Source organism: Ursus arctos, unplaced genomic scaffold (assembly GCF_023065955.2).
Source record: "Ursus arctos isolate Adak ecotype North America unplaced genomic scaffold, UrsArc2.0 scaffold_30, whole genome shotgun sequence".
NCBI lineage: Eukaryota > Metazoa > Chordata > Mammalia > Carnivora > Ursidae > Ursus > Ursus arctos.
In genome coordinates this window covers 23,133,622-23,145,886 of record NW_026622986.1, presented here as the reverse complement: position 1 = coordinate 23,145,886, position 12,265 = coordinate 23,133,622, and the positions used below count along the sequence as shown (strand labels likewise).

The 12,265-nt window shown below is 47.3% G+C and overlaps 1 protein-coding gene across 4 annotated transcripts in view; it reads right to left on the bottom strand.

The window, feature by feature from the left end:
- Positions 1-12,265, bottom strand: part of FAM171A1 (family with sequence similarity 171 member A1) — a 145,820-nt gene that overhangs the window by 25,943 nt on the left and 107,612 nt on the right. For all 4 annotated transcript variants that reach the window (XR_008956572.1, XM_057304751.1, XM_048219502.2 and 1 more), the window contains one exon: positions 713-829. Coding sequence is in view for 3 of the 4 variants with exons in the window: in XM_057304751.1 (XP_057160734.1) it covers positions 713-829 (117 nt within the window). In the remaining variant the exon portion in view is untranslated. The remainder of the gene's footprint in view (positions 1-712; positions 830-12,265) is intronic.

The window sequence follows — 12,265 nt, the reverse complement described above, 5'->3', positions numbered from 1 at the left end:
TCTCCAAAGATGACTACTTTAAGAAACAATTCTAGAATATTCATTGGGATAACTTAGGGCATATAGGTCAAAAAAATTTTTTTAGTCACGTTTTAAAAAAGATATGAATTAATTCACATATGCTAAATGGAGATGAATATTGTTCTAGACACAGAGGAACTGGTTTGTTTTTAAGCCTTTAGGAAATGCCAAATCAAGCTTTTTGCCCCAAGAAGGCTCCAATGGGGACTGCCTGCCAGCAGCTCTGAGGAGTGCCCTTCCCCCACATTTCACTTACTACAGGCCACAGCTGTTTCTGGAATTAGGGAGGAGGTCTGAACCGCCTCTGTGGGCTTTAGATTAGGAATTCCCTATGGCAGCTGTCCGAGCAAAACAGAGACAAGAGACAGGAGTATGTTCTGTGTATTCTTATCCTAGACGGGAGAGTCACAACCAGAACTCCCCCACCCCCACAAAATACCTTCATTCCATCATTTGATTTTCAGACTTTCAACCATTTTTTAAAAGTCATCTCTCCACCCAGTGTGGGGCTCGAACTCACGACCCTGAGATCAAGAGTCACAGGGTCCACCCACTGGGCCAGGCAGGTGCCCTTCTCCACCATTTCTGAGTAAGATGTGATCTCCCTGCTGAAGTAATTTCCAAAAGCATACTTAGCCTGAACCCTCAAAGAAATCACTGCCCACCATCACGGGTGTTGGCTTCGTGTTACCTGGGTTGGGAGGAGACATGGCCGCCACCCAGTAGCCCAACTGAGGGGCAATGTACGTCCACGTCCGCTGGCTACCCTCCTGGTGCACAAGGCCTAGACCGCTCTTCAGCCACGTTCCTGTGGGATGCAGAAAAAACTTCAGCTGCACGCACGCTAAACTCCTATTTCAGGCTTACACATATCACCACCAGTCACCTTAAATGTCATGTTTGTTGACCCATCAGGTAGCCAACACGGTCCAAATGTCATCTAGGGACGGCATAAGCTTTCCGTGGGTTCTTTTCAGCTTCTTTCAGGAAAGACGATACTTTAGTTTTTCCTTGCCGTTCTGATTAAATATTACTTTCAACCACTTTCTCAAACATCCTTGCTTCCAAACACAGATAATTCTACCAGAAAGCTTTGGAGTTTAGTAGAATAAAGGTTGCAAGACAAGGGTTGGTGGGAGTGAAAAAAAGGGTGGGGGGAGAAATCCAGCATTGTTTATACTCTTCGTTCTCAAGAAAATAAGCAAATTTCCTGTCCAAAATTACACACTGGTTACATCAGAATTACTTATGGACATTTAAAAAAAAATACATACATAGATTTCTTGGTCTCATTTTTGCAAATTCTAACCTTGTAAACCTGGTTTAGAGGCACTTATTTATTTATTTATTTTTAAAGATTTATTTATTTATTTATTTGTTTTGAGAGAGAGAGAGAGAGAGCGAGCATGTGTGGGCATTGGGAGGAAGAAGGAGAGAACCCCAAGCAGACTTGCTACCAAGTGTGAAGCCCGAAGCAGGGCTCCATCTCACCATCCTGCGATCATGACCTGAGCCAAAACCAAGAGTCGGACACTCAACCGACTGAGTCACCCAGGGATCCCCTTAGGTGAGTATTTTAAAAAGCTTCCAGTTGATTCTGGTGCTGGGAAACACTGGATAGGTCCATATCCATGCTTTCCATTATTAATTAGTATTTAACATTAATGAGCACCTACTACGTCCAGGCTGGTCATAGCTGATGTGTTTTATACGCATTGTTTACAGTCTCTCAGCAACTCTACAGAATAGGACTTATTTTCTCTTTTTGTATGAGGACACTGGAGATTGGAGAGGTACCTCAGGGGTACAGAGCAGAGCAGGAGCAGACCCACATCTGTCCATCTGTCTGTCTCAGGGTCCACGCTATTTCTTCTCAGGGTCCAGATCATTAATCTACCCTGCTGCATCTCCCACAAACCTTCCCAACATTAGGTGACTTTTCCACTTTTTAATTTTTCCAGGCACAGACCCAACACCCAGGGTTGTTTGGCTGTTACCTGCCTCCCAGGCAGAGAACCTTGCTTCGAGGCCCATGATGGTGGCTGGCAGTAGAAGGCAAGGGAGAGTGCTAGCCAGGCCCTCCAGCCGTCCACGTACACCCACCCCAGCCCACCGGTGTGGCGGCCTCACTTAGCAGGGCTCCTGCCCTGCCTCAACGCCCAGGGTGCTCCACCGATGAGCCCGCTCCATAATGTCCCACTACCTGAAATGGCCATGTGTGCAACCGTGTCCCCTTGAGGCCTAAATGCCCATGTGCACCAACCATTCCCTCTAGTCTCCAAATTCTGGCTTTTCCTGTGCACACACATCACTGAATCGGCAACAGTGGATTGTTCTCCCCGGAAGAAAGAAACAATACTTGGTGCTGCTTCGAGGACCTATCAGTTGCCATAGCAACATTCAAATGCAGTGGGTGGAAAGGTGCCCGTGGCAAAGCCTCCAATCTCGCTCACCTCCTCCTCCACTCAGACAGCAGTTAAACAAAGGAGGAAGGTGGGCGAGGCTAGGTGTCAGCATGCACCTTGCATTGTCGGACCTTCCCAAGCAACAGGTAGAGTCGTGGTAGACAAGACTACAAACTGGAAAGTTTCTCAAATGAGTAGAGAACAAGGATGCCCAATTCAGATGCATTGGCTGAAGAACACCAACCCAGAGATGATTTAGCAACTCAGAGCATCACTCAGTTCTACAGAGTGTGAAAAAACAAAACCACAGGCCCACAACGGTGTCACTTAGCTTAAGGCCCCAAGTCTGTAAACGGAGACTTAATACCTAACCTAACTGCAGTTTTGACCCCGCAGGTATGTAACCTTTAACCAGTCAACACAGAATTTCTTGGTCAATACTAGGGAATTTCCTGAGAGACCCCTTTCGCTCCCCTTAGGAGGGCAACATTGCCTCAACAGCGCATTCCTTGCTAATAAAGTCCTCTCTTCTTTTATTTACGCCCTCTCTCTGCCCTTAGAAACCTTTCTCTTCTTTAGCTCAACGGAGCTCTTCCCCTCTGCTTGCTACGTGGGATGCTGCCCAATTCATGAATCATGTAATAAAGCCAACTAAATCTTCAAATGTACTCCACTGAATTTTGTTTTTTAACAAGCGCTCCTGGGGAGATGGAAATGAGGGACCTTTGACACCTGCAGCTTAAGGCTTTCTATGTTTGGGAAGAAAGCTTCTGCGAAGGTAGGGAGCCAACTGTTGGCTACCGTTTCCAGTTTTCTGCTTGGGGATCCCGTGCTGTTCGGTCCCTGACTTCCACACCACATCCTACTCCCCCTGGCGCTCTCCCACAATGCAGCCCTGCCAGGATCTCCACCTCGGCCAGGAGGCGGCGTGCACTCTTCAATTTGCAGTTTTCTCCAGGTTGGGTTGAGTCCCTGATCTGCAAACAGAGTGGGTATCAGGTGAGGCTGGAGGGACCCAGACAGAAAGACCTGAAGCTCACGGGTCCTAATTGCTGCTCATGCAAACGTGACCGCTAAGTTGCCTCCGTCTTCTGCAACACAAGCACATCAACCGGAAAACACTTCTAAAATATCTCCCAGCTAAACTGGGGGCAAGCCTGGTGAACGGACCCCACCCCCCACTCCCCAGTCCAGCCTGGAGGGCCCCAGCTTGGCAGTGGTGGCAGTGGTGCAGGCAGGAGCCAGAAAGGCCAGTGACTAGAGAACATGCCACTGCTTTGAGCACCTGCTTGGGGAGCGCAGGGAAGGCGGAGAAGGCTTATGGATGATTTAAGTTTTGAAGAACTGGCGGCACTGTCAGCTGGGGGTGGGATGGGGAGGACACCAAGAGGAAGAGGAGGAGGAAGCAGTGTGCAGGAAGGCATGGGAAGTGTAGCTTGGAAGATGTCTGGGGATGGGATGGAGGCAGGGTGGCGCCGGAGGGACAGGCTGGAAAGGAGTTTACCGTCTGCCGGGAAGGGCTGGGAAGGGCTTCCAACGCCATTAAAAATGGTATGGAGGTTCCTCAAAAAGTTAAAAATAGAACTACTCTATGATCCAGTAATTGCACCACTGGGTATTTACCCCCCAAATAGAAAAACACTATTTCAAAGGGATCCATACGTCCCTGTTTATCACAGCGATAGCCAAATCATGGAAACAGCCCCAGTGTTCACCGATAGATGAATGGATAAAGCAGATGTGGGGTGGGGTGAGTAATGGAATATTACTCAGCCACAAAAAGAATAAGGTTTTGCCATATGCAGTGACATGGATGGAGCTAGAGCGTATAATGCTAAGTCAGTCAGTCAGAGAAAGACAAATACCATATGATTTCACTCATATGTGGAATGTAGGGAACAAAACAAACGAGCAAAAGAGAAAAAGAAGAGAGAGAGAGACAAACAAAAAACAGACTCTCAACTATAGAGAACCAGAGGGGAGGAGGGTGGGGGAAGGGGTGAAACAGGTGAAGGGGATGAAGGGCACACTTCTCGAAATGAGCACCGAGCTATGTATGGACTTGCTGAATCACTGTATTGTACACCTGAAACTAAGATAACAGTGTAGGTTAACTAACCGGAATTAAAATAAAAAACTTAATAAAAAAAGAAAAAGAAGAAAACAAATGGGAGGCCCTGGGCCTGGTAAGTGGAGGCAGGGCGTGCTCAGAGCTCTTCTTCCCACCTGCCCCTCCAGCGCCCCCCTCCAGACGCTCAGCTCCTCAAACGTCAGCTCACACAGTGTACCCCTGACTTAAGTCTGTGGCTTTGTCGGCCTCTGCTGCTCTACTCGCCTGTGGTTTTTCTCTCTTCCAGAAACCTACCCATCTTTCAAGACTCAAGTCACGTCACGAGCTTATCTTGAGTGCCTCCAGAACTCAAGGATCTTCCCACATCTTGGCACTCCTGGGGCATGTGTCAACGCATCACTTTTCCAAAATATACGTCGCTTCTGTTGCTAACCCTCCTGTGGCCTACGTCATGCCTCCTCTCTCCGACTGCAGGCTCCGTGAGTTGGGGCCTGAGTCCTATATTCCTTTTATCTTCATCCCAGCACCAAGAAATATCCTTGGCATAGGAGCTCAATAGTAGCTGAGAATGATAGAGGCCTCTTCATGCAACCCCAAAACTATCAGATCACCTACTGTGAAAAGCTGGGTGTGGTTGTCAGGAAAGACCTCCTTACCGAAGTGTGGGTAAAATTCAGACTGAAGGGAACAAAGCCAGCTGGGAAAGAGGCATTTACTTTGGCCTAGGTTTTCTGCAACACACACACGTCTTCAGTGAATAAAGGGGAACACTATCTCAGGATTCAACGTCATGCTGTTATTGGCAAACACCATTTCCAAGCTTTCCGTGTTTTGTGGGAGGAAATCAGCTACGGGGAATATGAGAATTAATGAATTGTGTGCTAGAACATATGCTTCTCATTAGTGAGATCCTGATGCCGCGGGATGAGGACGACTTCCCACCTGAGGAGCCGGTACACGTGAAGAGATTCCTGTGCTCCCCGTTCGGGAACGGGTGCCGGGAAGCTTCGCTGGTGATCCTGCCCAGCAGAATATACAGACCTCTGGGAAGTCTCTTCTGTTGAGTAAGGGCTACGTGAGCACAGCTCCTGCGACCAGGGTGCCAGGAGTGGGGGTCCCTCTCATCCGGGGAGGGGGAACGGACTCAGGCACTGCTCAGACAGAACCAGGAGGGCCCTGGGTTGCTCCTGCTGTGTGGACAGACGACAGCTCCAGCTTCTCGTGCTCCTCTGCTCTGCCCACCTGCCTCCTGGCTGGGGCGGCCTCTGTGCTCCCGGTCAGTACAACAGCTGTCCCAGCTAAGCTGGTCTCCTCTGTGGTCCAGATATGGAGAAGCCCCTCCTGTCCTAAGAGCAGCCCAGCACAGCTGGTTTTCTTAGACCCACTTCACGCCGTGGTTCTCCTCCTCCGTGCTCCGAACTCTTCCTTCCAGCCTCTTCCCATCACTTTCCGTGGAGGGCCTGCTGGACTCTCTCAGGGTCCTCTTCACAGGTGGGCAATCGAGGCAGCTGCTGGGCCATGCAGAGTGTCAAGTGGGTGTGCGTGAAGGTGTGCGGGCGGCAGGCGGGCCCCCGTGCTTCCTCATGCCCCACCCCACTGGCCTGGCCAGGCTGCCACCTATCTCAGGCGCAGCTGTCCAGCTGTTGCGTGGGTCTGCTGGGAGTAGCCTGGAGGCTCTGTGTGCCTCCGACCATGGTCTGTGGCCCGTCTATTACTGGGGACTGAACGTGTGTTCAGGTTATAGAGTGGCTCCTCCGGCATCACTGAGGAAAGACAGTCTGTGTTACTGAAATGTCTTCATCAGTAGTTTTCAAGTAGTTTTCTAAAGCATTTGAACTCTCTCCCTTTAATGAAATCTTACACAGAAATTCCTATATAAAGATGTAAGATAAGCTTCTCTGCATGAAGGTGAACGGAACACTCCTCCTCCCCCCAACCCGCCCACCATGGCAACCCCAGGACATCTCCTCAACACGGTTTCGAAGCTCTTCTTCTATACAGCTTGGGTTTTATTTGCCAAGATGTGAAATGGAAGTTTTAACAAAAATTCTAGAAAGTGTCATTTACTGCTGCCTTATAATATTGAATATAGTTTTGATTTTTCACGATAACTCAGAGCCATGATCATGACCAGCTACAATGCTCGGTTCTAAAATATTGAGGAATGGAGGTGTTTCCTCCTCCATTTGCTACACCCTCCCATACCTGTGCTTGTTTCCCCTCCCTCCCCCTCCCTCCTTCCCTCTGCCTCTCCTCTGCTTCCTTCTCTCCTCCCTTCCTCTATGCTGCTACCAGTGTTCCTCTTATCAGCTCTGCTCTCTCACCACCTCCCTCCCACTGCAGTCTGCCCCCGGGAACTAGGTGACCCACCTTCTTAAAATCGTGTCTTTGTCATGTCCACAGGCAGTGTGGGGGACTGGGGAACAAAACCAGTTACCCAACAGTAGTGTTCTGAATCCAAGTTCAGTATTTCTTTCCTTCCACACTACACCCTCAGATCAGTTTTTGTCTGGATTATGATTTTGTTTGTATTATCAACTAAAGTTACACCTTACCCAGTAGAAAGACTGAGAGATATTTTCAAGAATACATACTTTGTTGAAATGTGGTCCTAACCTTTTGAAAATGAATTAGTTATGTATTCAGCTGGTAAGGTTTGCTGTGCATGAAGCACCATGAGTTCTTAATTTGGAAGCTATGTTTAACCACAAAGATTATTACACCCAGGAACTGACAGGCAGAAAAAGACCTGCCTTCTGCTCGCCTGTAAGATCTGGTGGGCTCTCTCAGCAATCAGCGAGAGTGCCACCTTCTTGCTATGTGACCAAGTCAGTCATGAAATAGTCTTCATTTGCAAAATATAAGGCAAAGTAAGTTAAAAAATATAACAAATGGCTGTCAAAACCCTAAAATATGAAAAAGGGCTCAAAACACATGTCTAACTTGAATACGCCCTGTAGTGTTCATAGTTACCTTGCTCTTCTTGCCTTATTTCCTCTGGCTGGAAGTCCCTGTTGTAGCAGCCATGCTAACTCATCGTGGCATTTAGTAACAGGCAGAAAACCCTGATATTAGGAGTGCTACTGATTTTGAAAAGGAAACCGTAAGTGACAACCCACACTTTCACTAATTACAAGCTGAAGTTGACGCCTTATTCATCAGACAATGCACAGGGACACAAGCCACTGCACCTGCAGTGAGATGTGTCACCACGTAGACCTCCCAACGTGGGGCTGATACAAGCCCAGCAGTGTAAAGGGCCAGCTGACTACATGGACGGCCTCCCCAGCATAAGATAATCCTGCATGTGAGGGCCAGCTCTGCCACTTTCTAGCTGTGTGAACTGTGGGCATGCTAGGAAGGCACAGCAGAGGCCCTGAAGGGCCCTGCGAGCCATCCGGGAGCTGTCTCACGTTGCTTTTGTCAGGTAAACAATAAACACCCCTTCAGTTAGAGACAGATACTTGTAGCTGGGTGTTCTCCTTCCTGCAGCTAACATATTCGAATCGATCGATTTCTCTTGAGGGTGACTGGGGTGCACGCTACCAGGTCCAGGAGCTGAGACTCATGAAGATATTCCACGGCCACTCAGAAAACCCACCTCCAAGAAGTTCTCTCGGTCCAACGGTGAGTACTAAACAGTCACACTGTGAAACATAGCTATTTCTACTCCTACACCTACATTTTCACTGCGAGATATTTGGGAACATTTATGGTGAGAGGTGGGACACATACACGCGTGAGGCAGGCATGAACTTGCTGGTAGGGACACACGACTGTCTTGCCTCTCAGCTGCTGGCCACGGCCAGTAACCGTCTCCTCTTTCCAGCTCTGGTGACTCTTGCTCAGTAAGTAGCATGGCGCGGGCACTGGCTCTTCTGAGAACAATTTCCTTTTTTCCTCTTTATTTATTTTTTTGGAGAACAATTTCTTAAGAAGTAGGCCCCTCTTAGATCCCTCACAAGTGTTGCCACGGCTGCTTCTTATCACTAGTTTTAACCACAGAGTCTCTCTTGATCCCCGAATACTCTGGATTTCTCTAGAATCTAAATATGACTTATTTTTCCGGGCTTGCATTTGTATTATCGAGGGCTATAGCCTCTTCTATACTTTTTTACCAGCCGTGCATACACAAGTATCAAGGTCAAATTTGGTCTATTTTCCTGCACGCTCTAACAAAACTATGCCAGGATCCCTCACAAAAATGAGAACATTCGGGGCGCCTGGGTGGCACAGCAGTTAAGCGTCTACCTTTGGCTCAGGGCGTGATCCCGGCGTTCTGGGATCGAGCCCCACATCAGGCTCCTCCGCTATGAGCCTGCTTCTTCCTCTCCCACTCCCCCTGCTTGTGTTCCCTCTCTCACTGGCTGTCTCTATCTGTGTCAAATAAATAAATAAAATCTTTAAAAAAAAAAAAATCAGAACATTCGACTCCATCAGCCCTAAGTCACATTTGTCAGCAGAGCAGAAGTGGCGACAATTTCTACTTTGATGATATTGTGGTGCAGCCTTCTTGTTTTCCCCCAAATTCAAGCCCATGCCTTTGAGTAGCTATGTTTCCTTCTTTGGAATTATTTTTTCCATGAGATCTGTGAGGGGAAGCGTTTCTTGTTAATTACATAGCAGAGTATTTACCTGATGTCAAGTATCCAACCGTTTTTGTTGAAAACAAACTGAAGAGTAAAAAGTTTTGTACAGATGGTTGGAGTCTTAGGGCTTCGGGCAAGTACATTTCAGGACTGATTTAAATAAGAATAAAATTAAGGGCAACTCACTACAATCAACGACCTTCCGTTTGAAGCATAAAATCAAAGACATGCTGAATTATTAGAAATTGAAACAAGAAATGAATCTGTATTCAGCTACACCATGTTCCCTGGGTATTTTTAGGGTAATTTTTAGAAAAGTAGATTCTTAAAAATAACTTTAATCTAAGCAAGTAACTCTTCTTTTTTTCCTTTAAGCTTTAGCTGAGCTGTCAGAAGACTTACTGAACCAAGGTTTAGAAAAGAGTAATGGGAAACCATAAAGAGTCTGGCAAAGTTATAGAAAGCATATGCCTTAAATAGGTAGCCAAAAGCATTAGGATACATAATAGCATTAATAAAATTTAATGAGAGAATTTTGGATTTATAATAGGTATGTATAAATTTCTAGAAAGTAGCTATTTCTATTCTGATATTCTGTATCAGAGTTCAGGCTAATTAGGCCCATATGGAGAGAAATTTTGTTCATTACCCACTAAATTCAATATCTATCTTGCAATTCTATGTCAGAAGAGACCGGGTGGAAGGAGCTGACCAGGACTGTGGGAGGCACGGCCACGAATGCCCAGCATTAGAAAACTCACTCACATGAAGGAGAGCAGAACAGAGAAGTTTACAAACATCTGTACCGATGTTTTCTCAAGAGCCTGTTTACAATGAGATCTGGTTAAAATGCAGGTTCTGATTCAGTGGGTCTGAGGTTCTAACAAGCTCCCCGGCTGTGGACCACACTTGGAGTAGCAAAGCTCTGAATTACTGGCACTTCCATGGGCGTGGCGATTCTTCCGAAAAACCCTGATGCCATTTCCCACAGTGCTGCCATGGTGCCATCAACTGGGCAGCCAGTGCTTGAAGCCACTTCAGAAATATTTCCACTATATCTCAAAAGATAACCTAGTCCCTTGTCAGATACCAGCCAGGAGTTGGCAAATTCAAATAGCTACAGATGCCGTCGCGTGCTTGGTGGAAGGGGGCAGTGCCGCTCGTGGAACCGGCTGCTGCAGATGTGGCCACATCGATCCCAACAGTAAGCCCTTTGCCTTGAAGGTTGACTGTTTTCTGCCCAGAATGTTCTGCCCCCAAAATATTATTCCCGTTAGCCTCCTAGGTGTCTACAGGACCTCAGCTCTAATGTCACTTATCCAAAGGCTCTGGCCAGCCAATCATTCTGACATCACTCTACCTAACAGTCTTACGGTACTTAGGTCCTATGAAGCAAGCTGGCTCACGGTCTGTCTCCTTCATTTAGAACAAAAGCTTCATAATCACAGGGATCTTCCCTGTCTTGTTTTGTCATTGCTTTATCCCAAGAGCCTAGAACAGAGTAAGTATGACACAGAGAAGCTGTCCAATAAATATTCGCTGAAATGAATGAACTGTTCAACTTTCAGAAACGAGAAGCCAAGAGAAGAATTCCATGGGAAATCTTTCATTTTTAAATGTTGACAGTAAATTAAAACACAGCAAACACACAACTGCCCCCAAACCAACTGTACGGGCCAAATCAAACACACCTGGGAATGGGGTGCTTTGCACCCCCAATTCAGCCCGTTATTCTATTAAAGCCACAGCAAGTCTTGGCATAGAAGCAGGAATGAGGGATCTGGAGTCCAAATGAAATCATGTTTTGTGTCTCTCCCGCGCTCCCTGGGATGCTGTGCATGTGCTGAGTTTTGGCTTCTTTCTGATTAAGAAAGATGGTAGCTCCCCACCTCCAGGGCTGCTCTGAGAATAGTGATGAAAAACGTTAGTTTATAGCAATATCTGCTTTGCTGATCGATAAGCTCAGCAAAGAGTGAGTAGGAGAAAGAAAGTTTCCCCAATGATCCTATTTTTCTTCCCCTTCAATGTAGGCCCAGTTCGAACTGCACATTTGAAATCCCTGGGCCGCCACATACAGCTACGTCTCCAGGTCATACTGCGGAGCAAGCAAGGGTGCTTCTAGGACCCCTCAAACGTAGTGCATTCTGTCGTGTAGGCTGGGTTTGCTCTGTATGTCTGTTCTGTATATGCATGTGTATGCGTATAAACACACATAATTTTGAAGGAGTGACTCCAGGTAAGGGGCAAAAAGAATCATAGAAAGAACATCATCTACGTCTGGTTATGTGCGAGGTGCTTCATGGACCTTGCCACTTTCCAGTCCTTCTACAACCTTGAAAGGTAGGTATTCTCTATCTCATTTCGGAGGTTACCAACAGGAGGCTCAGAGAACGGAGTGATTTGCTCAGGGACAGGCTCACCGCTAACATTTGCAGGACTCAAGACAAGTTAAATGGATGTCCATTACAACATATCTAAGGATTTAAAAGTTACAAGGCAAGTGATCGGGCTGTTACATAGAAGCGTCCTCCATCTCAATCATAACTTTATAGAACCTAGGATTGGATGCAGAATTCTTCAGTGCTTCAAAGTGCATGCTGGAACGAACGGCACGAGGAGAGTTGGTCGGAGACCTATACCCCTTCTCAGCTCACCCTCTGCCTTGTGCACACAGATGTGGATCCCTACTCCACGTTCAAGCTCCTGACGCAGCCACTCCTTGGCCACCCCTCTAGCCTGAGGGTAAGCGCATGGCATGTGTATATGGGTGGAGAGGTCTGCCCCCGGGGAGATGGACCTGGGGTAGGGCTCCTGGAAACCAGCTTAGGCTTGTGTGGGCAGGGAACCCTGGAGTCTAGGGTACCAGAAGAGTATTCTAGAAAGGGGTCTCAGATTCTAGGTGGCCACATCTCTTTGGGTCAGTGGATGCCTTGTCCCATGGGGAGAGGGCACAGCTGGATGAGGGTCAGAGTGAGGTCCTTTAAAGCGGAAGGTTAGAGTAGACTTCCTTCTTGCTCATCTAAGGTTGGTACTGCCCACGGGCCAGAGTCACTAAGAGGCAGAATTTTATTCCAAAAGATAAAACGGTGGCACAGTCGGTTACACATCCGATTCTTGGTTTCTGCTCAAGTTGTGATCTCAGTCAGGGTCATGGGATCAAGCCCCGATTTGGGCTCTGC